Source organism: Jaculus jaculus, chromosome 19 (genome assembly GCF_020740685.1).
Source record: "Jaculus jaculus isolate mJacJac1 chromosome 19, mJacJac1.mat.Y.cur, whole genome shotgun sequence".
Lineage (NCBI taxonomy): Eukaryota > Metazoa > Chordata > Mammalia > Rodentia > Dipodidae > Jaculus > Jaculus jaculus.
The window spans coordinates 53985863-54011101 of NC_059120.1; the positions used below are offsets into that span (position 1 = coordinate 53985863).

At 42.9% G+C, this 25239-nt stretch overlaps 1 protein-coding gene across 2 annotated transcripts in view; it reads right to left on the minus strand.

Moving 5' to 3' along the window:
* The window catches only part of Otud7b (OTU deubiquitinase 7B), a 64244-nt gene that overhangs the window by 29510 nt on the left and 9495 nt on the right, over positions 1-25239 (minus strand). Inside the window, exon 2 of one of the 2 annotated variants that reach the window (XM_045138136.1) lies at positions 3450-3561. In XM_045138136.1, the coding sequence (XP_044994071.1) occupies positions 3450-3534 (85 nt within the window). In that variant the 5' untranslated portion in view covers positions 3535-3561. Of the gene's footprint in view, positions 1-3449; positions 3601-25239 lie in introns of both variants that reach the window. The other variant, XM_045138137.1, reaches the window with a different exon arrangement.

Genomic DNA, 25239 nt, shown 5'->3' on the forward strand with positions numbered 1-25239 from the left:
TAAAGAGGTCAATATGAGACATGAATAAGGAAATAGAAACAATAAAGAGAAACCATTCAGAAATGCCAGCAATGAGAAACTCAGTCAGTCAAATAAAAAACTGTAGAAAATCTCACCAGTAAAACAGATGAAGAAGAGAACAAAGTAGCTAAACTAGAAGACCAGGTGGCAGGTCTAATACAGTCCAACAAAGAGAAAAATAAACTAATAGGAAGGTATGAGTAGGAATTTCAAGATATTTGGGATACTATGAAAAGATAAAAACATAAGAATTCAGGGTATAGGGGCTGGTAAAATGGTTTAGAGGTTAAGTCATTTGCCTGCAAAGCCAAAGGACCCAGGTTCAATTCCCCAGGACCTACGTAAGCCAGATGCACAAGGGGCACATGCATCTGAAGTTCGTTTGCAGTGGCTAGAGGCCCTGGCGTACCCATTCTCTCTCTGTCTCCCTTCTATGTCTCTCTCTCTCTCCCTCCCTCCCCACCCTCTCTCTCTTTCTCTCCCTGCTTGCAAATAAAATAAAATAAGAATTCAGGATATAGTAGAAGGAGAAGAATTTCACTCCAAAGGCATAGTAGGTGTTTTCAACAAGATCATAGATGAAAACTTCCCCCAAATTGGGAAAGAGATGCCAGTGCAGATATAGGAAGTCTTTAGAACACCAAACAGACAAAACTTGAAAAGAACTTCTCCTCGCTATATTATAATTATACTACAAAACACACAAACCAAAGAAAACATATTTAAAGCAGTTAGAAAAATCAAGTCACATACAAAAGCAAGCCCATCAGGATAAAAGCAGATTACTCAACACAAACTTTAAAAGCCATAATGGCTTGGAATGATGTATTCTAAGTTCTGAAAGATAACAACTGTCAACCAAGGTTACTTTATCCTGCAAAGCTATCTATTCAAATACATGGAGAAATAAGGATATTCCACAAGAAAAAGCAGACTGAAGGAATATCTGAAAACAAAACTAGTTCTACAGAAAATATTTGAAAGGATCCTCCATGCTGAAGAGAAAGAAAAGCACATATATTAGGAACCTAGGAAAAAAAAACAAACCAACCATACTCAAATACTAGCAGAAAAGCACACATATTAGGAACCTAGGAAAAAAAAAACAAACCAACCATACTCAAATACTAGCAGAAAAGCACACATATTAGGAACCGGGAAAAAACAAACCATACTCAAATACTAGTTAATACAAGAGAGCAAAGGTAACACCAGAAGAACTACAAAACAAGAAAAATAGGAAAAATAAATACAAACCTTTCAATAATAACTCTTAACATCAATGGCATCAATGCCCCAACCAAAAGGCACAGGTTTACAGGCTGAGTTAAAAAGCAGGATCATATGTAAGTAGAAGACTAGATTAATGGGGGTGAAAAGGCCTAAGTGAGGTTCAGGGTAAGAGACTGAGTAAAGGAAAAGTGGAGGGAGGGCTAGTCTAAATCTAAGAGTGTTCAGCTCTGAGACATCTCTATCACACCTTCCAAGGCTTGGGGTCCATTGCAGAAGAGGGGGCGGAAAGAATGTTAGAGCCAAAGGAATGCCCTCTTCCAGACACTAAATGGCCTGGATACCCATGACCTCACAGTGCCTGACACTACCTACACAAGACCATCATAATAGAAGGAAAAGATCGTGACATCAAAATAAAAGAGAGACTGATTGAGAGGGGGAGGGGATATGACAGAGAGTGGAGTTCCAAAGGGGAAAATGGGGGGAGGGAGGGAATTACCATGGGTTATTGTCTACAATTATGGAAGTTGCAAATAAAAAAAAAAGCTAAAAATAATTCTAATGATACTATTAAAAATGCAAATCCAGTTAGGCATAGTGGCACACACCTCTAACCCCAGCACTCAGGAGGCAGACGTAGGTGGAACATCTTGAGTTCAAGGCCAGCCTAAGATACATTCTGCATTTCAGGTGAGCATGGCTACAGTGAGACCCTAGCTCAAAAAAAACAACAAATAACACACACAACCTCAAGTCCAAAGCTGGGCGTGGTGGCGCACGCCTTGAATCCCAGCACTCTAGAGGCAGAGGTAGGAGGATTGTGAGAGTTTGAGGCCACCTTGAGACTACATAGTGAATTCCAGGTCAGCCTGGGCTAGAGTGAGACCCTACCTCAGGAAAACAAGGATAACTGTGAGTCCAGGCTGGGTTAGAATGAGATCCTGCCTCAGAAAACAAAACAAGGCTGGAGAGATGGCTCAGTGGTTAAGATACTAGGACCCAGGTTTGATTTCCCAGGACCCATGTAAGCCAAATGCACAAGGTGGCATATGCGTCTGGAGTTCATATGCAGAGGCTGGAAACCCTGGAGCTCCCATTCTCTCTATTTGCCACTTCCTCACTCTCTCCCTCCCTTTCCCTCTCAAATAAATAAATTAATTAATTAAAAGAAAAATAAAAACAGGACTGGAGAGATGGCTCAGTGGTTAAGGTGCTTGCTTGCAAAGCCTAAAAGCCCAGGTTAAATTCTCCAGTACCCACATAAATTCAGATGCACAGAGCACATCCATCTGGAGTTCATTTCCAATGGCAGGAGGCCCTGATGTGCCCGTTCTCTCTCCCCCACTCTTTCTCAAATAAATAAGTAAATAAATTTTTTTGTTATTTGGTTTTCTTTTGAAGCAGAGTCTTGCTCTAGCCCAGACTGACCTGAACTTCACTATGTAGTCTCAGATTGGCCTTGTATCCACAGCGATTTTCCTCCTTCTGCCTCCCAAATGTTGGGATTAAAGGGTGTACCACCATGCTTTGCTTAAATATTCTTTAAAAAAATTAATTTATTTATTTATTTGATAGGAAAAAAGAGGCAGATAGAGACTGAAGAGATGGCTTAGCGGTGAAGGCACCTGCCTGCAAAGCCTAGGACTTAGGTTTGATTCCCCAGGACCCACGTAAGCCAGATGCACAAGGTGGTGCATGCATCTGGAGTTTGTTTGTAGTGGCTAGAGGCCCTGGCGTGACCATTCTCTCTCTCTGCCTCTTTCTTGCTCCCAAATAAATAAATATTTTTAAATATATATATATTCTTTAAAAATAATATTTTAAGACAAAAAAACCTGGGTCCTTAGGCTTAACAGTTAAGGCCCTTGCCTGGGAAGCCTAAGGATCCATGTTTGACTTTCCAGATCCATCATAAGCCAGATGCACAAAGGTGAGGCAAGCACAAGGTTGTATATGCCCACTAGATGGCACAAGCATCTGGAGCTCAATTGCAGTGGCTGAGGCCCTGGTTCACCACTTCTCTCCCTGTCTCTAAAATAAATAAATAAATAAAATTTTGATGTTATACACAAAGTATGCCATTCGAAATAACTTAACTGGAGGGCCTCCATGTCAATTATCTTTCTGATCACCTTAAGCATTCCAAATCACACCAATAAGACACATCACTTTTTACTTTTGCCATGACTCCTTACCTTCAAGGAGGTCTCGGGCCAGCCCTGGCTCTGCTCCCGTGGAACGGACAAATTCCGACAGGACAGCATCCATGTCCAGGGTCATGTGATCATCAAGTACTTTCAGGCAACACTATGTGAGAAGGACATAGATCAAAATTCAGGTCTCTACCTAAAAAGGAAATACATATATAAGGCTCAAATTAACTGTAATAGGATGACCACAGCTCAATTTCAGATGTTTCTTAACCAAATGGGGATGGGTGTGTATTTTGTTTTTGTTTTTCAAGGAAGAGTTTCAAGGAAGGGCAGACCTGGAATCCACTCTGTAGTCTTAGGCTGGCCTTGAACTCACAGCCAATCTCTACCTATCTCTACCTCTTTAATCTCTACCTGAGATTAAAGGCATGCACCACCATACCCAGTGGAAAAAATATTTTAGCCTACTCATTCTGGTTGAATTTTAAAACAAGTCAACTTAAAATTTATCATGAAAATTAACATTTTTTTTTAAATTTTAAAATTGATTTTTTTTTTTCAGGTAGAGTCTTACGCTAGCCAAGGCTGACCTGGAACTCACTCTGTAGTCCCAGGCTGGCCTTGAATTTACAGCGGTCCTCCCCCCTCTGCCTCCTGGGTGCTGGGAGTAAAGGTGTATATCACCACGCCCGATTAATTTTTTTTTTTTTTTTTTTTTTTGGTTTATCAAGGTAGGGTCTTACTGTAGCCCAGGCAGACCTGGAATTCACTATGGAGTCTCAGGGTGGCCTTGAACTCACGACGATCCTCCTACCTCTGCCTCCTGAGTGCTGGGATTAAAGGCATGCTGGGATTAAAGGCTGCGTGCGCCACCATGCCCAGCAACACTTAATTCTTAATTCCTCATTAGCACTGATATAGTCTTAACTCCACCACTCTGACTAATGCTTCCCTCTGCTTCTCTGAAGTGTTCCATTTCTCCCACATGGTCCAAACTGAAGACAGCCACGGATCAACATCTACAAGAGCTCCCCATCATAACCACGTTCACCTCCTTTCTGGAATGTACTGATAATTACTGGAACCATTGTTTTTATTTGAGAGAGAGAGAGAATATAGGCACACCAGGGCCTCCTCCCACTATAAATGAACTCCAGACACATGTGCCATTTTGTGCATCTGGCTTTACATGGGTACTTAGGAATCTGACATGGGCCATCAAGATATGCAAGAAAACCCCTTTACCACTGAGCAATCTCTCCAGCCCCTGTACTGATAATTATTAGCTTATTTTGAGACAGGGTATTGCTATACAGTTCAGACTGGCCAGGAATTCACAGTAATCCTCTTGCCTCTGCCTCTTAAGAGCTGAGATTACAGGCATGTGCCACCAGGCCTGGCCTTACTCTGAAATTATTTTAGTCACTTACAGTCTAGCCATCTTTTTTTTTTTAACATACAAGTTTCTTTTTTTAAAAAAAAAAATATTATTATTTTTGGTTTTTCGAGGTAGGGTCTCACTCTGGCCCAGGCTGACCTGGAATTCACTATGTAGTCTCAGGGTGGCCTCAAACTCATGGCAATTCTGCTGCCTCTGCCTCCTGAGTGCTGGGATTAAAGGAATGTATCGCCACACCCAGCTCTTAAAAATTTATTTTAATTTTATTTGAGAGATAGGAATAGAGAAAGAATGGGTGCATCAGGGACTTCTGCCACTGCAAATGAACTCCAGATGTATGTGCCACCATGTGGGTCCTGGGGAATTGAACCTGGTTCCTTTGGCTTTGTAGGCAAGTGCCTTAACCAATAAGCCATCTCTCCAGTCCAACATGTAAGTTTCCTGAAAGAAGGGAAGCTGTCACTAATATATCCCCGATATAGATCACCTGACACAGTATTTGGCACACGGGCCCGCAGTAGATAGTGGCCTACTCCAAAAAAATCCTCCACCGAGGACAAATAACTTCCAGGTAAGTTTACCTGAGAAAAAGATCTCTTCTTTCAGAAACTATGTCCCTGACCTGGCAGCCTGGCACCAACCCAGCATTCCTCTAAGGTGAACAGTCTCAGGTGAGGAAGCCAAAACCGAGTCGAGCAGAGAATAACCTCTGACCAAATCCCGCAGTGCTCACAAAAGAGGACTCATTCCTGGTCTCCAGATCCCACCAGCTTGCCCTCCTAGACCCACAAACCCCATCTTTTTAGGAAGGCCAAAAACAGAATGCTTGGGGTTTTTTAGGGGGGGCTGTTTGCTATTTTTTTGTTTTGTTTTGTTTTTTGAGGCAAGGTCTCACTGTAGCCCAGGCTGACCTTGAATTCACTATGTACTCTCAGGGTGGCCTCAAACTCACATAGAGATCCTCCTACCTCTGTATGTATGCATATGTGTATATATGTATGTATGTATGTGTGTATATATGTATGCAGGTATGCATGTGTGTATGTATATCAATAAACTGGATGACTAGTCAAATGACTTGCAGGGTTTGCTGTCTCTTCTATAACCCAGACTTGGATTCAATGACTTCTAAAGTCCCTTCCTCCAAGTTTAAAACATGAATGGTTTTAGTTTATTATGGGTTCATAAACTATCTTTTTATTTTCTTTCAATTTTGGTATTATCAATGAATGCCTAATTTTCTTTAGTTTCAGTACCTTTTTTTAAAAAAAAGAATTATTTATTATTTATTTGCAAGGAGAGAGAGAGAGACAGAGACTGGATGCATCAGGGCCTCCTGCCACTGCAGACAAACTCCAGACACGAACTGGAGGGATACCTGCAAAACCAAAGGACCCAGGTTCAGTTCTCCAGGACCCACCCAAGCCAGATGCACAAGGTGGCACATGCATCTGGAATTTATGTGCAGCAACTGGAGGCCCTGATGTACCCATTCTCTCTCTCTTTTTCTTTCCCTCCCTCCCTTTTACTCATTGTCAAATAAATAAATGAAAATAGAATATATTGAAAAAACAACTCCAGATGCATGCACCACCATATGCATCTGGATTATGTGGGCACTGGGGAATTGAACTTGGGCCCATAGGCTTTACAGGTAAGTGTCTTAACTGCTAAGCCATCTCTCCAGCCCTGCCACCCATTTTTATTCACTGTCTATGAGTTATATGGGTGGCCTCCCGCCGTGACCAAACAACCCACAACCAAGAATAGGATAGCTACAGAGTGATTTCAAGCAAGGGCCTTTAACTGCTGAGCCATCTCTCCAGACCTTGTCTCCCCAACCCCTCCCCCACCAAAAAAGGCCAGGCGTGGTGGTGCACGCCTTTAATCCCAACACTCAGGACGCAGAGGTAGAGGAGGATCGCCAGGAGTTCAAGGCCAGCCTGAGACATAGTGAATTCCAGGTCAGCCTGGGCTACAGCAAGACCCTAACCTGGACAAGAAACAAACGCACACATAAAGACAGAAAGACTGTGAGACAGGCGGAGTAAGCACGCACAACCATCAGCAGCGCTGCTCAGCAGCAAGAGCCCCAAGTCTCAGGCACGCGGTCCAGAGCGGGGAGACAGGCACTCGGCGTCTCGGCCCTGACAAGCTAACCCAGGGGAGGCCATGCGCTTGGCACTCAGCAGTCTGGCATTATCTGGAAAGACTGGCTCTTCGGCAACCACGCAGGACTGAAGCGAGCTCCTTGGCGACACATTCTGACACCTGACCTCCCCAGATGCATGCCACAGACCGTGCCCTAACCCGACAGGTAAGGACAGCAGCTCCAGCTTCTCAAATTCCAAATGGGAATATCACAGCCTGGCTCAGTCTCAGCGACACAGGAAGGAAAAACCCAACCACGAAAACAAAGCACCGGCTTTCAAACAGTGCAGGGAAAACAGAAGTAACACTCACAGTCAAAATCCTCAGTCTTCCAAAGTGAAGGGCCTTCTTCAACGACTTCATCCTGCCTCCTCCACGCAAGAACCCCCCATCACCTCTCTGACAGTCCAGTTTCCACCGGAACACAAGCTGACAGCAAACTCATTACTTTGCAGCTCCAACTGTTACACAGTGTTTTTTTCCAAACAAAAGCCAAAACTATCTGCAGATGCTTCCCCTGTAACTCTCACAGAATGGTCCTTCCTCGGTTCTCCAGAGCGACAGACAAAATAACTCCTGTGCAGGGCGGACTTTTTATGGGAATGTATCAAACCACTTCTTTACCTAAACACTTGTAGATCAACAGCACAGTGTTAGAGAAAATAACCTACAGTTATTTATTGATGGGAGATAATGCACATCTGTTAAAATGCCTGAGAAACTACTGACCCTACGTTCTCTCATTCACTCCCTCCCCCAACGCTTCCACATTCCCACTCTCCTGGCTCCAACAATGCATCCAAGCCGCCCATGAGTTCCCTCAAACTTCACTCAAAACTCACGGAAAAACCACAACATTTAACACTCAAGAATTTCCAAAGGTCGGTAACTCCTCCGTGGTGATGACGTTAATCCCAAAGAATCCAGACAGAGAGACAGAAGCACGTGGTCGTTGCCATAATTCTTTATTAGGTGGGAGGGAGAGATGAGTGACAGCTTTGGCAGACAGTTTTTGGCTAATATAGGTCCTCTCAACATACAAAAATATAACCTTCTTAGAAAGAAAGAGGATATGAGCAAATTCTCCACTAAAGAGACTATGTACCATTAAACAGAAGAAAAGGCAAACTCGTGTACGTTAAAGCTACAGACATGACTTCATTTAAATTTCCACACAACTGAGAAGTGTGCACCGTAACCTCTTACATGATGCACATGTACACGAAAATAAATGCCAAGTGAGTGAGAAGTGTGCCTCACTAACCCTGATGACACATGAGGATGCCAAGTGAAGCCCCAGGGGAGAAGTGACACACTTGAAGTTGCACCGAAGCAAGGGGTAGGAGCACAAGAACATGAGCCAACCACCTGACTCCAGAGACCACTCATTTACAGGTTTATTTGGGAATGTAAAAACATTTCTTGCCCTGCGTGGTGGTGCATGCCTTTAATTCCAGCATTTGGGAGGCAGAGGTAGGAGGACTGCCATGAGTTTGAGGCCACCCTGGTCAGGCTGGGCTAGAGTGAAACCCTATCTCAAAAAGTTTTCTTTAAGACAGAGGAAGCATAGATTCTGACTACTGAAATTCTGACACAAAAAAAGCAGCAGCAAAAAAAAAAAAAAAAAAAAAAAACAAAAAACCAGCTACAAATTGTGGAATGTAGATTAACAACAAAATATAACATTTCTCTAAAAGTAATCCTCACACCTCTCTCTCCGCCCCTCTTCATTCCTGTCATTTCACTGTCAATTATATACCGTCAGTCAAGGAAAAAAATCAGAAAAAAAGGAAAAAGTTCAAATTACTATGTGTTTTCAGTTACCCACAAAAGATTAACCTACTTCATAAAAGTCCTCTGGTAAATTAATTTCCTTCACTCTAAAGACAGTTCCTAATTTTACTTTTTTTTTTTTCAATATTTTTATTTATTTGAGAAAGAAAAAGAGGCAGATAGAGAGAGAGAGGAGGAATATGGACACGCCAGGGCCTCCTACAAACACATGAACCATTTTGTGCATGTGGCTTTAGATGGGTATTAGGTAATCGAATGTAGGCCATCAGGCTTTGCAAGCAAGTGCCTTTAACTGCTGAGCCATCTCCTCAGCTCCAGTTCCTTTTTTTTTTTTTTCCCAAAAAGTCTCCATTAGAAAAATAAGACTGCCTTTTATACAATTACATACTTCAGGGACAGGCACGGTGGTGCACATTCTCAATGCCACACCTGAAGCACAATGAAGCAGAGGGATTAACTTGAATTCAAAGCCACCTTAGACCACACAGCAAGCATCAGGTCAGCCGAGGTTGCATGTCGAGACCTTATCTCATAACAAAGTCTATGTTTCAGATCAAAGAATATATGTAACTAACACTTCCACTATCACTTCCTAAGTGGACGCTGTTTGCAGGTTCACAGTCCCTCGTCTTCTGGCCATATATAAACCTCATCTGAATTCCATGGCCCTTTGTGCAGCGCCACCTAGCACTTGTCACTGTTACTGACAGTCATGAGCTGACCCTCTGGACGCTCCCATCTTCACTCCAGTTTGGCCATCAATCGTTTATCCAAAATTTGCCAGACTGGTCGACCGTCTACCAGTGCTGACGTGGGTCCAGGGATTCAAGCGAGAATGAGCAGCGCTGCTTTAAGGCACTTGGAGGAGTGGAAGAAACGCAACCATGGCGTGAGCGCTGACTAGGGCAGGAGAAACAACTACTTTACCTGCATGCTTTTCTCAGCGAGGGAAATGAAATCTTTTTGTTTGTTTGTTTGTTTGTTTGTTTTGTTTTTCAAGGCAGGGTCTCACTCTAGTTCAGGCTGACCTGGAATTCACTATGGAGTCTCATAGTGGCCTCGAACTCACAGTGATCCTCCTCCCTCTGCCTCCCGAGTGCTGGGATTAAAAGTGTGTGCCACCACGCCCAGCAGGGAAGTGAAATCTTTAAGGATCTGTAGGAGACTGGAAGACAAGAAGACATCAAACACCGAATAAAAATTTTTGATGCTGGCCCCTTTATTTATACTTCATCACTTATTACTTGCACAAGTCGTGTGTGTGTGTGTGTTTGTACACGTGCCAGGGTCTCCTGATGCTGCAATTGACTTGCCTATCTGGCTTTATGTGAGTGGCTGGGGAACTGAACCTGGGCCATCTCTCCAGGCCCTGTTTTACAGGTTAAAAGATTACCAGAAGGGCTAAAGAGATGGCTTAGCAGTTAAGGAGCTTGCCTGCAAAGCCCAAGGACCCAGATTCAATTCCCCAGAACCCACATAAGACAGAATCACACTTTTTTTTTTTTTTTTTTTTTTGGTTTTTCGAGGTAGGGTTTCACTCTGGTCCAGGCTGACCTGGAATTAATTATGTAGTCTCAGGGTGGCCTTGCAGAATCACACTTGTAGAAACAGGATATCAGAGATCATTTTATTTCAAACCTCATGTTACAGATGAGAAGAACACAGAACCAGGTATGTGACACAACATGCATTGTCCAAAGTCACAAACCTAATGATAAAACTAGTTATAAAGTCAGGCATGGTAGCACACACCTTGAATCCCAGCACTTGGGAGGAAGAGAGGAGGAGCACTGTGAATTCAACGCCACCCTGAGACTACATACTGAATTCTAGGTCAGCCTGGGCTGGAGTAAGACCCTACCTCAAACACAAACAACAAACCCAGTTACAAAAAATAAATGCAATGATTCTCATCCCAGGAGCCTTTACTTGACTTCATATGTGTCATGAACTCTATAAATTCTCCACATATTTCACTTTATAAATTTGTCCAGAAAACTACCTTTCTGCCAGCTATCCAGCTAAATCTCTTAACCAGAGAGAGAGAAAGGAGAGAGAGAATGGGCATGCCTGGCCCTCTGGCCATTGCAAACAAACTCCATATGCGTGTAACACTTTGTGCATCTGGCTTTGCATGGGTACCGGGGAATCAAACGTGGGTTGCTAGGCTTTGCAGGCAAGTGCCTTAACCACTGAACCATCTCTCCAGCCCCTTGTAAAGTTTTATTTTAATATTTTATTTATTTATTTAAGAGAGAGAAAGAGGCAGAGAGGAAGAAAGAGAATGGGTGCACCAGGGCATCCAGCCACTGCAAATGAACTCCAACTACATCTGCCACCTTATGCATCTGGCTTAGGTGAGTCCTAGGGAATCCAACCTGGGTCCTTTGGCTTTGCAGGCAGTACCTTAACCACTAAGCCGTCTCTCCAGTCCCCTTGGAAATTTTTTGATGAAACATCTAACCAAATATTTGAGTCAAAAGGACTATTTCTTTAATCTTGCTGCTTTGGGAAGCCAACCAGATACAGATCTGGACCAATACATCTTTGTTAGCTATTATATAAGATCAAGATGATTATAGGAACATGGTTGATCTAACCCCAAAGTTGGAATGAGCTTTTTTTTTTTTTTTTTTTTTTTTTTTTTGGTTTTTCAAAGTAGGGTCTCACTCAAGCCCAGGCTGACTTGGAATTCACTACGTAGCCTCGGGGTGGCCTCCCAACTTACTGAGACCTCTGCCATGCTGGGATTAAAGGCATGTGCCACCATGCCCAGCTGTTTCATAAGGGACCGGTGCTTCCAAAGAATGTACTAGGCTCTAAGGTCCAACATGAGCTGGACGTGCTGCTGCATGCCTGTTACCCTAGTCTCTGGGAGGCGGGGATAGGAAGATTAGGAGTTCAAGACCAACCTTGGCTACACAGCAAGTTTGAGGGCAGCTTGGGATCAATGAAACCCTATCTCAAAAAAACAATGCGATAAATCCTGTTAAACTTTCGTTAAGGCTCCAGGTCACGTGCACAGACAGGACACGAGTAAACAAGCTGTCAGAGGTCCTTGTGCACACAGACTAAGCGGAGTGGCAGAGGGAGCACGGCGCGCTAGGGCAGGTGCCAGGGTGAGCACTCCCTGCCCGTCCTTCTCCTTTCACCGAAGCACCGACGTCTCAATTAGTACACGGGTCATTTGGCAAATGTCTCATTATCTTCTGAGTCTTTCCCCAAGATGCATCCCAGAAGCCAATCCTTCTAAGAATGAGTTTCAGCCCATTATGATTTTTAGTGCTGCTGCTGCTGCTGCTGCTGCTGGTGAAAGCAGTAGTGGCTAGCTCTGCAACTTAACAATTACTTTCAAATACATTATTTCATTCACTGAACAACAATGGAGAGGGTGTAAGAGGAAGTATAGAAAACTATCTCAAATGTCAAACCCAGTTTAACTGAAACTGAAGAGCTAGTAACTGCAGTTCTACCAAAGGGTCAAAAAGTTACTTCTATCACACAAAGGACCTGACTCAATTAAAGCGGAATTACTAATTTCTCTTTAAATTATGCCCTTAGATGACAGGCCCAACTGATTCAATCTACAAATGTCATTACAATCACACTGTTAGTAGCAATCTGAAACTATTAAACTTTAGTCCCATAAAGTTAAGTTAAATGCTTAGCAAATATTTTTCCTTTTTTTTAGTACTTTTATTTTTATTTTCAAGGAGAGAGAAAAGAGACAGACCGACAGACCTCCAGACACTGCAAACAAATTTCAGATGCATGTGCCACCTTGTGCATCTAAATTAAGTGGGTCCTGGGGAATCGAACCTGGGTCCTTTGGCTTTGCAGGTACATGCCTTTACCATTAAACCATCTATCCAGCCCTTAGCAAATATTTTTCTAAAGATAGAATACTTAACACTCAGAGAACCATCCTGGGAGGACAGTCTGACAACATTCAACATCCACATACTTGTTGAGATCTCCCCAGAAGCCACATGGGCACTGTGGCACAAGCCCGTAACCCCAGCATTATGGAGGCTGGGGCAGGACCACCATAAGTCCAAGACCAGCCTTGGCTGTAATAGCAACTTTGTCTCAAAATGGAAAAAAAAAAAAAACAGGGCTGGTGAAATGGCTTAGCAGTTAAGGCACATGCCTACAAAGCCTAACAACCTGAGTTCGATTCCCTAGTACCCACATAAAGCCATATGCACCAAATGGCACATGTATCTGGAGTTCATTTGCAGTGGCTGGAAGCCCTGGCATGCCCATTCTCTCTGTCTTGTCTCTCTTCTATTTCACTCTGCTTGCAAATAAATAAAATAAAAAATTTTTTGTAAAAAGAAAAAAGTATTTATTATGCACCTATCAATCATCACATGCTGCTCACAGGTTAAATGCCTCCACCTAAGCTACCACACTGATCTCATGTGCAGTCACCTAGTCTCCCAAAACTAATGAGAATAGATCCTCAAAACCACAGAGTTAACATAGGTTTGTTCAATTGTTTGTTTGTCTGTTTTTCAATATTTTATTTTTCTTTATTTGTGAGAAAGAGGTTGAGAGAGAGGGACAGAGAGAGAATATGGGAGTGCCAGAGCCTCCAGCCACTGCAAATGAACTCCAGATGCATGCACCACCTTGTGCATCTGGCTTATGGGGGTCCTGGAGAATAAAACCTGGGTCCTTTGGCTTTGCAAGCAAGTACCTTAATTGCTAAGCCATCTCTCCAACCCTGTTTGTTTGTTTGGAAGCAGGGTCTCACTCTAGCCCAGGCTGACCTGGAATTCACTCTGTGGCCCTGGTTGACCTCAAACTCATGGCAATCCTCTTACTTCAACTTCCTGAGTGCTGAGATTAAAGGTGTGTACCACTACACCTGGCCCACCTAGTTCTAATACAATTTTAACTCTATCTAATTAATCTATAGATGTCAAAGTGGAATTCAGTTCCACACTCTCAGTCTTAAGCATTGGGTAATGCTCAAAAGAAATCCTTGGGCCTCTTTTTAAACTGTTACCATCAAATAAACACCCAGTATTGACACACTGTGATAATCACCATATTCTAAAACAAACACTCTCTGTTATATCATAAGCTAAAGAATAAATGTAGAATGTGAACAAAACTGATTTTAGATAAGCAAAAGACATGGAATTTTAAAAATATCTTATTTATCTATTTATGAGAGAAAAAGAGAGAATGGGCTTGCCAGGGCCTCTAGCCACTGCATATGAACTCCAGAGGTATGTGCCACCTTGTGCATCTGGCTGGGAAATCGAACCTGGGTCCTTAGGCTTCACAGGCAAATGCTGTAACCACTAAGCCATTTCCCCAGTCCCCGATATGGGATTTTTATATTCTTCCCAACCTCAAAACTCTCCCCTTGCACATTTCTCTATGTGAGTGGACTGAAGAAGGCAAGTCTGACCCATGTGTCCCTACTCACTTATGAAGGAACTGAGGAAAAGAAAGAAAAAATGGATGTCCCCACCAGCATGACTACATGGCACTGTCAACAAGCATGACTCACCACTGTGCGACAAGAACGAACATGCAAGTGGGCAAGAAACTTTCGGGAAGCCAAGGAAGAAAAATCCTCCTAGTTCTCAAAACACAAACATGTCCAAATGCCAAGCAGGTCACGCAGTCCAGTGTACACCCAAGTACAGGTGAATGGGAAGAGAGAGGAGAAAGAAAAAAAAAAACACAACCTTGGGCAGGTTTTTGTCAGCACCAAGACACATTTATTTCATGGATTCATCCAAAAACAAAGAAATGAAGTCGTTCCACCTGTTTTATGACTTGGTTAATTTATATAACCATAGAGATGGTACAGTGATGTAAAGGGCTATCTAATGCAGTAATGGTTACCAACACTTCCTCTGGAATCCAAGAGACCTCCAGAGGATTTATGGGTCTAAATCCTAGCTCTGGGACTCTTTTGCTTTGACAGGGGTCTCACCAGACATTCTCTATAGTATTATTAGCACCCTGAACAGTGCCTAAACAACAGCAACAAATACTTTGAATAAATTAATCTGTAAGTGGCTATAAGAATATTTTAGCTAGCAGGGTGTGGTGGTGTACGCCTTTAATCCCAGCACTCGGGAGGCAGAGGTAGGAGGATCACCATGAGTTCAAGGCCACCCTAAGACTACATAGTGAATTCCAGGTCAGCCTGGGATAGAATGAGACCCTACCTTGAAAAAAAAAAACGAATCTCTTAGCATTGGGTATGGTGACACATGCCTTTTAATCCCAGTACTAGAGAGGCTGGGTAGGAGGATTGCCATTGAGTTCAAGACCAGCCTGAGACGACATAATAAATAGCAAGTCAGGCCGAGCTAGAGTGAGACCATACCTCAAGAAATGAACAAACAAAAAAAAAAGAGTATCTTAGAGAATTATTGTAAGTATTACATGAGGTACTATATACAGCACTGAGAATACCTTAAGGTAGGACCTTGCTATTAAACATGATTATTTCTTCCCTTTATTCCCCAGGCAGGTCAGAAGTTATGACACAAAAGGCATGGAAAGAATAAGATGGAGGCTGGAGAGAAGGCTCAGTGATTAAGGCACTTGCCTGCAAAGCCTAACAATCTGGGTTCAGTTCTCTAGTGCTCACGTAACGTGGTACATGCATCTGGAATTCATTTTGCAATGGCAAGAGGCCCTGGCGAGCCCATGCTCACGCACTCTCTCTCTGTATCTCTGTTTGTATTTCTCTGCTTGCAAGTAAATAAATAAAACTTTTTTTTTTTTTAAGAATAGCATGGATGGGGCTGGAGAGATGGCTGAGCAGTGTTTAAGCGCTTGCCTGTGAAGCCTAAGGATCCCGATTTGAGGCTCGATTCCCCAGGACCCATGTTAGCCAGATGCACAAGGGGACGCACACATCTGGAGTTTGTCTGCAGTGATTGGAGGCCCTGGCATGCCCATTCTCCCTCTCTCTCTATCTGCTTCTTTCTCTCTCTGTCTGTCACTCTCAAATAAATAAAATAAAAACAAAACAAACAAAAAAATATATATATATGTATAAAAGAATAGCATGGGGGAGTTGGGCATGGTGGCACACACCTTTAATCCCAGCACTCAGGAGGCAAAGGTGGGAAGATTACTGTGGGTTTGCTGTTACCCTGAGACTCCATAGTGAATTCAAGGTCAGCCTGTGCTAGAGTGAGACCCTACCTCGAAAAACATAAATAAATAAATAAATGGAGTAACATGGGGGCCACCGCTGCACTGTGAACATGACAGACGTAAGTATACACATGTAGTGCTGAAACACATGGAAAACCTATGCAGAACTGAAAGAGCCTGTGGTTAAACGTCATCATAATGTGGTCTTCTACTTCCCATTTCATTTCCCAGGCACTGGTTGTCTTTAACCACCTTTCCCCAAGCAACATGACACGGTAAAACGTGCTGCAAGACAGTCACAGGGAAGAGCCCACGCCAGTTCCTGCCACTTCCTGGCAGTGAGTGTAACCTGACTTCAGCAGGAGCTGCAGGCCTGTGGCTACACTTGGTGCTCCTCAGGAGTCCCCACCAAGGCACCCCTTCCCTTCACAGAGGTGTACCAGACACCAGCCACTTGGCTCCCCATCTATTACAGTTAGCTTCATGGTGCTAGGACAAAACACCCAACTAAAAGCACCCATGGGAGGAAAGGGTTTATTTTGGCTGACAGTCTCAAGGGAAAGTTTCAGCATGTCAAGCAGAGAGGATGGCAGAGTAGAGGCTGGACATCACTTCCTGCCACAGCAGCTGTCAAAAGGCAGCAAGCAAGTGCGCTGAGCTTTGGCAAGGGTTAGCTGGCTGACTAACGCTCGTAAGCCCACCCCCCAGCAGCACACCTCCAGCAAGGCTCCACCTTCCAAGCTACCGCCAGCTGAGAACCAAATATTCAAAACACAGAAGTCTATGGGGGACATCTGATTCATACCACCACACCTTCTGATATACCTCATTTGAAAATACATCCATTATTCTTATATATTCCTTCTCCAAAATAATCAATTACTAAATTCTACTTATTTATCTTCAAATCTCTCTTTGTTCATTAGGAAAAATTTTTACCAACATCTTCAAAACTTGTATACAAGGGCTGGAGAGATGGCTTAGCAGTTAAGCATTTGCCTTTGAAGCCTAAGGACCCCGGTTCAAGGCTTGATTCCCCAGGACCCACATAAGCCAGATGCACAAGGGGGCGCACGCGTCTGGAGTTCATTCGCAGTGGCTGGAGGCCCTGGAGCGCCCATTCTCTCCGCCCCCCCACCTCTTTCTCCATCTGATACTTTCAAATAAATAAATAAAAATAAACCAAAAAAAATTTTTTTAAACTTGTATACAAAGTTACATAACTGTACTCTTCACTTGGTGTTTAAGGTTCATGACTTTTTATTAATATTTATCTCATGTAATTATTCAGTGTTCATGACTAGTTATTAGCTTCTTGATGAGTATAACTCTATATCTGGAGCCTAGCTTTTCAGAAAATAAATTACCAACAAAATATTTATTAGCCAGAGCCGGGCATAGTGGCACACGCCTTTAACCCCAACACTCGGGAGGCAGAGGTAGGAGGACCACTGTGAATTGAGGCCAACCTAAGACTGCACAGTGAATTCCAGATCAGCCTGGGCTAGAGCAAGACTCTACCTTGAAAAACCAAAACATTTTGTTGTTGCTGCTATTGGCAACTACTGTCTTGAACAAGAAACTTTTATTTTCTGGTCTTCATTTTCTTCAGGTAGAAAATGATGACAGAATGTAAAATTCCTTTAGTTCTAAAATGCTGTATGATGATATCTGCTACACAGCCTGCATTTCTTCCTCACTTTTCCTTATACACAGGTATGTACATATGTATGGTATATATGTATGACTAAGTCCTATTTAACCTAGAATGCAGATTCCCAAGGACCAATTCTACTGCTTCTTTATTCACTGGGTGGCATCTCCTGAGTGCCAGAGCACAGACAAGAATTTATCACTTCACCATAGCAAACATCCAGGGCAGTCTGCACCACCTTCGCTTTCATGGTGAACACGAACAACTTACAAAGATGATGTGAGAGAGAAGGACTGGAGACTATGGAAATGAAAGCATACCTTATGCCAAGACACAGGGACTTATTTTAGGAAGACGAAGAAGCCGGGAAGCAGCAACTCCAAAGTCTAACTTTGGATTCTATTTTCAGGGTCTGAGAAGAGGTACAGGAAGTCTCTTCCCTGCTCAGTAAACAACCGCGACCAAGTATTATTCCCATCAAAGCACCCTGTCCCTTAGCACTGATGGGAAATACAAGGAAACGAGCAGTTTAACAGGCAAGTGAGCGCTCCGGGTTCGAAGGACACAGAAGCAAACCCTCACAAAGGAACGCATGACAGCAAGTCAGTGTCAACAACAGAAGACAAAACTTGCTGCCTAAAACATGTCTGTGTTGGCAGCATTATACGTTCCCATACCCATGCCTCAAATCTGCATACTGGATTTGCTTCACATAAACATCGAGGCTGATTAACACTCACACCTCAGAGAGAAATTTCTTCTCTTTTTTCCCTCTGATGTCAGCTACTAAATCAAAAGACACATTTAAAATAATTCTGGGGGCTGGAGAAATGGCTCAGTGGTTAAGGCACTTGCCTGCAAAGCCTAAGGACCCAGGTCTGATTCCCCAGGACCCATATAAGCCGGGTGCATGTGTCTGCACTTCATTTGCAGTGGTTGGAAGCCGTGGCGCGCCCATTCTCTCTCTCCCTCTCCCTCTTTCCTGCTCTCAAATAAATAAATAAAAATTTTCAAAGAAGAGAAGTGTGTGGTTAACTCCAGTATTTCTATATTTGGAAGGCTGAGGCAGAGGATTACAAACTCAGGCCAGCATGGACAATCTAGTGAAATTTTCTCCAAAAAAAGAAAAAGTGGATTAAAAATGCATGTAGAGGCTTAGAAAATGCCTCAGTGGTTACAAACTTTGCCTCCCCAGGTTCATTTCCCAAGCTGTTAGTTGCCCATGTTAAGCCAGCTGTGAAAGAAGGGCCACAAGTGTCTGGCATTTGTTTGCAGAGACTAGAGGCCCTGGTGCATTCATGAGCACATGAGTATATGCAGACACACATAACTAAATGAATAAACATGCAAAATAAAATAAAAATACATGATGATACATTAATCTATCAGGATTTCTTCACAGCTGCCGACTTCCTGATCCCTGGTCGTGTTACTAAGTGAACAGACAGGCCACTTAAAAAAGAAAAAAGCTATCTTGGGCTTAGTGGTTAAGGTGCTTGCTTGAGAAGCTTAATAACACAGGTTCGAGTCCCCAGTACCCATGTAAGCCAGATACACAAGGTGGTGCATGCATCTGGAGTTCAACTGCAGCGGCTACAGGCCCTAGCACACCCATTGCCTGTATTCTCTGTCAAATAAATAAATATATATATAAAAAAGACTACATGAGGGCTGGAGAGATGGCTTAGCGGTTAAGCGCTTGCCTGTGAAGCCTAAGGACCCCGGTTCGAGGCTCGATTTCCCAGGACCCACGTAAGCCAGATGCACAAGGTGGTACATGCATCTGGAGTTTGTGTGCAGTGGCTTGAAACCCTGGTGCGCCCATTCTCTCTCTCTCTCTCTCTCTCTCTCTCCCTCTTTCTCTGTCTGTCGCCCTCAAATAAATAAACAAAAATAAACAAAAATTTAAAATAAAAAAAAAAAAGACTACATAAATATGTCGAGACCTTGATGACAAAAGCAGCAGGATGTGATATCTGTGAAATGATATATGTGAAATGAGTCTGGCCACAAAAGCATACTACCTCAAAGTCACTAGGACAATTCCCATTTCATCTTCCAAAGAATGTTTGCTCTCATACTCTACAGGAAACTAGCTCTGACTGGATTTTACAAGCATTTTTATGTAATTGTTAGAGCTAAATATTTCTTCATAAGCTTTTTGTTTGGTTTTAGTTTGGTTTTTGTTTTTTTTGAGGTAGAGTCTCACTCTAGCCCAGGCTGACCTCGAATTCCCTATGGAGTCTCTAAGTGGCCTCAAACTCAGAGATCCTCTCACCTCTGCCTCCCAAGTGTTGGGATTAAAGGTGTGCGCCACCACGCCCGGCTATAGGCTTTGGTTTTATGAGGACACCTCAACATTCAACATTAATTGTTCACCAACACAATGGGCACTTAAAAGAATTCATCTGACCATTTAGTGACTAATGGTGAATAAATGCCTACCACATATTAATTACTGTGACAAGACTCACATAGAACATAAATACAAAACAGACGTGTGTGTGTGTGTGTGTGTGTGTGTGTGTGTGTGTGTGTGTGTTGCATATGAATACTGGGTGACCCATTCAGACGTCATAAAAACATGTGGCAAACACTGACTTGGACTGTCTTGCTTTTGTTTTCGTTTTCTAAGCGTGATCTAGGCTCATTCGCTATTAAAATTACTTTAGCTGACATGCATTTAGAGGTACAGGTTTTCTGGGCACAGTTTGAATAGGTAGGGTTCTCACCGTGTCACGATGACTATTTCCCAACACCGTGTCCTTGCAAATTAGGCTAGAGATGCTTTTATTTTCACTTCTAAGTAGTTGCTTTCCAAATATTAATTGCAAATTTTATTTCATTAGGGGCAGAGAATGAATCTTGTATATTTTTTACTTTGGGGGATTTACTGCAGTTTTCATTTTGCCCTAGAAGATAATTTTTTAATAAACTTTCCATGGTTATTTGAAAGGGACAAATAGATTGTACTTCATGAAGCTTATTAATTCCTATAAATAAAAAATGTATTATCCTAAAAAAAAGACTTATGTTTTTTTTTTAAAAGTTTACAGTGTTTTTAGATGAAGCACACCAATAGCAAAATACAAGAATATTCAGACACTTCATGACAATTACCAATAGGATGATACAATTCTGCAGCAGGAAAGATCACATTGTTTTTTTTGTTGTTGTTTTTGTTTTTGTTTTTGTTTTTCAAAGTAGGGTCTCACTCTAGTCCAGGCTGACCTGGAACTCACAGTGATCTTCCTACTTTTGCCTCCCAAGTGCTGGGATTAAAGACATGCACCACCACACCCAGCAGAAAAGATCATATTTAATTAGGAAAAAAAAATCAGTTAAATTCTTGTGGAAAACAAAATAAAAGGACTTTAAGATGGGTAGGACTTTTTTTAACGGGGCAAGTAGAAAGAGGAAATAAGTATAAAGATTAGGTGATTGGGGCTGGAGAAATGGCTTAGTGGTTAAGGCGCTTGCTTGCAAAGCCTAAGGACCCAGGTTTGGTTCCCCAGGACCTACATAAGTCAAATGTACAAGGTGGTATATGCGTCTGGAATTCCTTTAGTAACATTTTTAAAAAATACTTAAAAAAAAAAAAAAGGTAATAGCCAGGTGTGTGCCTTTAATCTCAACCTTCAGGAGGCAGAAGTAGGAGAATTACTATGAGTTCAGGCCAGCCTGAGACTACATGCCAAATTTCAGGTCAACCTGTGCTAGAGTGAGACCCTACCTGAAAAAAAAAAAAAAAAGACAGAGCTGGAGAGATGGCTCGGCAGTTAAGGTACTTGCCTGCAAAGCCTAAGTACCCAGGTACCCACATAACCCAGATGCACAAGGTGGCTGGAGGCTGTAGTGTGCCCATTCTATCTGCCTCTCTCTCAAATAAATAATAAATATTTTTTAAAGGATAATATAGCAAGATTCTATTTACACGAAATCTCAAAAAACTAAGCTATTTATGTAATATGTAGAAAAAAGTATGAAACATAAAATGAAATGATGCATAAGATGGAATGACCAGGCCAGAAGTCTTTTCTTGAGAAAGAAGGGAAAAAATGCATGGTAGTACTTCTAAAAAATTACATCTGGCAGAGAGCAGGACATCTAAAATAAGTATGACAAAATACCAATATCCCTTACATGTGGGCTGTACGCTCAAAAGTATGTTAGGGATTTCTCCCTAAAATTTTCTAATTGCTTAAAATAGCACATTATACAGAATTTAAAAATCAAGTAAGGAGCCAGACATGGTGGCACAGGCCTTTAATCCCAGCATTCAGGAGGTAGAGCTAGGAGGATCACTGTGAGTTCAAGGCCATCCTGAAATTACGGAGTGAGTTCCAGGTCACATTGGGCTAGAGTAAAACCTTGTCTTGAAAAAAAAAAAAAAATTAAGAGGCTGAGGAGATGGCTTAGTTGGGAAATTGCTTACCATGCAAGCATGAGAACCTGAGTTCTGGTCCCTAACACTCACCTAAAGCTGATCACGGTGGCATGAGCCTTTAAGCCCGCGGTGGGGGAAAAGAGACCCAGGGATCCCTGGGGCTTACTGGCCAGCCAGGCCAGCAGAATCAGGGAGCTGCAGGATTAAGGGTAAACCCTGTTTCGAGAAATAAGACTTGAGAGGTCTGGAGAGATGACTCAGTGGTTGGGGTACTTGCTTATGACGTCAAAGAACCCAGGCTCAATTTCCAAGGACCCACACAAGCCAGATGCACAGGGCAGCCCATGTATCTGGAGTTGGTTTACAACGGCTGTAAGCCCTGGCACACCTGCCATTCATTCTCGTTTCTCTTTCTCAAATAAATAAATAAGTAAAAATTAAAAAATAAATAAAAATAAGATGGAGAATAATTGAGGAAGTGATCCAAAGTCAACCTCTGTATCTACATGTATGTCCATACACATACAAACATGCAAACACATGCATGCATACCACACACATACATTCACAGGCAAAAAAATTAAGAAAGAGGGCAGGGTTCAGCAATCAAGAGCACTTGTCCCTCAAGCATGATGAGGGTCTCTCAGGCCAGAGAGCTCCAAGTTCAACTCCCTAGAACCCATGTAAGGGGTTGGGGGCTCACTGAGACAGCAGCTCCAAGTCAATGGGGGAGAGGCTTGTCTCAAGGAAAGAATTATGCAGATGAGCAATAAGACAAAAGCACCTAATATTCTCCTCTGGCATCTGCACTTGTGTGCGTAGGGCACGTGTTATCTGCAGACATATGTGCATATATTACACATCACACACACCACAAGCCAAAACACTACAATAAAATAGAAGAAAGGACCAGGTAACTAAGCAACTAGAGTAACCACAGGCTGGGTATGTATGTCAATAGTAGAGAACCTGCCTAGCATCTGAAAAAAAACAAAATAGTAGTCATTAACACAAAATAGAAGCAGGGGTGGGAGAGATTGCTCAGCAGATAAAGACATTTGCTTGCAAAGCCTGATGGACCAGGTTTGATTACCGGGTAACTACTTAAAGCCAGATGCACAAAGTGGCACAAAGACCCTGGTGTGCCCATTCTCTCTCTTTCTGCCTCTTTTTGTCTCTCACATAAATAAATAAAATATTCAAATAATAGTAATATGGGCTGGAGAGATGGCTTAGGAGTTAAGCACTTGCCTGTGAAGCCCGAGGACCCCAGTTCGAGGCTCGGTTCCCCAGGTCCCACGTTAGCCAGATGCACAAGGGGGCGCAAGCGTCTGGAGTTCTGTTTGCAGTGGCTGGAAGCCCTGACGTGCCCATTCTTTCTCTCTCTCTCTCTCTGCCTCCTTCTCTCTGTCTGCGCTCTCAAATAAATAAAAATAGTTAAATAATAGTAATAATAGAGGATAGTGCCCCTAAATTTTTAAGAAGACATTTGATTCGTTTCTTTTTTGGCTAAAGAAAAGCCTTTACCCAGTGCACACACAAGTGCTCACAACAGGGTGGAGGCTGACAATGCTGGACAAGAAGGAAGTTTTAAAGATTTTATTTATTTATTTGCAAGGAGGGAGGGGCAGGAAGAGAGAGAGAGAGAATGGGCACGCCAGGGCTTCTAGCCACTGGAAATGAACTCCAGATGCTTTGTGCATCTGGTTTTCCACGGGTACTGGGGAATCAAACCCAAGCTGTTAGGCTTTGTAGACAAGTGTCTTAATCGCTGAGCCATCTCTCCAGCCCCCAAAAGGAAGTTTTCATTGTCATCCCGAATCAGACAGCTAGGGGAGTGAGAGCCACCTTCCCACATAACTCAAATGCCAGTGAAACCAAGTCATCGCCCCAAAATAAAGCCAAGGAATCATCCAGCTACCCAGGAACTCAGACAAGGACGTACTGTGAGTGGCTTTTCTATGACCCCAACACTCACAAACAAAAACAAAATGTACCCTTGCCCACTTGAGAAAGAATTACGAATTGGCAGCTCTGCTGAAGTGGAAAGCTTCTAACCAAAGCCCTTCTCTGAGGAGATACTGACACAGCTGAGAGGGAAATCATAACAACAACAATAAGGACATCACAATTCAGTCAAGAAGCAAGGGAGGCCTTCAGCGGAAGGAATCCTTCCTGCCACACTCCCTGCTGTGGAATCTGAGAACTTGTTAAGAGGCACTCTACCTTACCATGTTCTTTTCCAGGAAAAATGACTAAAATGCAAACTCTCACTTTTTTTTGGTTTTTCATGGTAAGGTCTCGCTCTAGCCCAGGCTGACCTGGAATTCACTATGGAGTCTCAGGGTGGCCTCGGAGTCTCAGGGTGGCCTCGAACTCTCGGCAATCCTCTTACCTCTGCCTTCCAAGTGCCGGGATTAAAGGAGTGCACCACCATGCTCACCACAACTCACTTTTCCTTCAGAAAAATCCAAGGGAATTAAAAATACAGGGCAGTAGCCGGGCATGATGGAGCACACTTCCAGATAGAGTCTTCTACATCTTCTACATCTGACTCACTACAGCTGAGGAGCCCTAGCGTGCTGCTCACCTCACCCCAGAGTGCCTCTCAGAGCAGACAGTCTGTCCTATCTTGGAAATCCACTGTTCACTTTGGATGAAAAGGACAGTGGACAAGCTGGAGAGATGGCTTAGCAGTTAAGGAGCTTGCCTGAGAAACTGGCATTTGAGTTATGTGGGAAGGTGACTCTCACTCCCCTAGCTGTCTGATTCGGGATGACAATGAAAACTTCCTTTTGGGGGCTGGAGAGATGGTTCAGTGATTAAGACACTTGTCTGCAAAGCCTAACAGCTTGGGTTTGATTCCCCAGGACCCCCAGATGCACAAGGTGGCACATGCACCTGGAGTTTGTTTGCAGTGGCTGGAGGACCTGACACGCCTATTCTCTCAACCTCACTCTCTCTCCCCATATGCCTCTTTCTCTCAAATAAATTAATTAATTTAATAAGAAAGGACAGTAGAATGGAATGCTGTCTGTCTTCCAACACAATGCAAAGTATAACAATGAAACAAACACTCAAATGGGGACATGTAAGAGAACGTGTAAGTTCACATTTATCACTCACCCTCATAACCAGCCACGGAAGACTGTACTGTAGACCCAGGTATGACTAAGTGGCCCCGTGATGGCGATTAGGTCCTCGGGTATTGCATGTGAAAGTGAGTAAGGAAGAACCAGGAAGCACAGTAGGTCCTCCAGTCCTCTGACTCCACAAACATCACCACTGGCGGCAAGGGATGACTAAA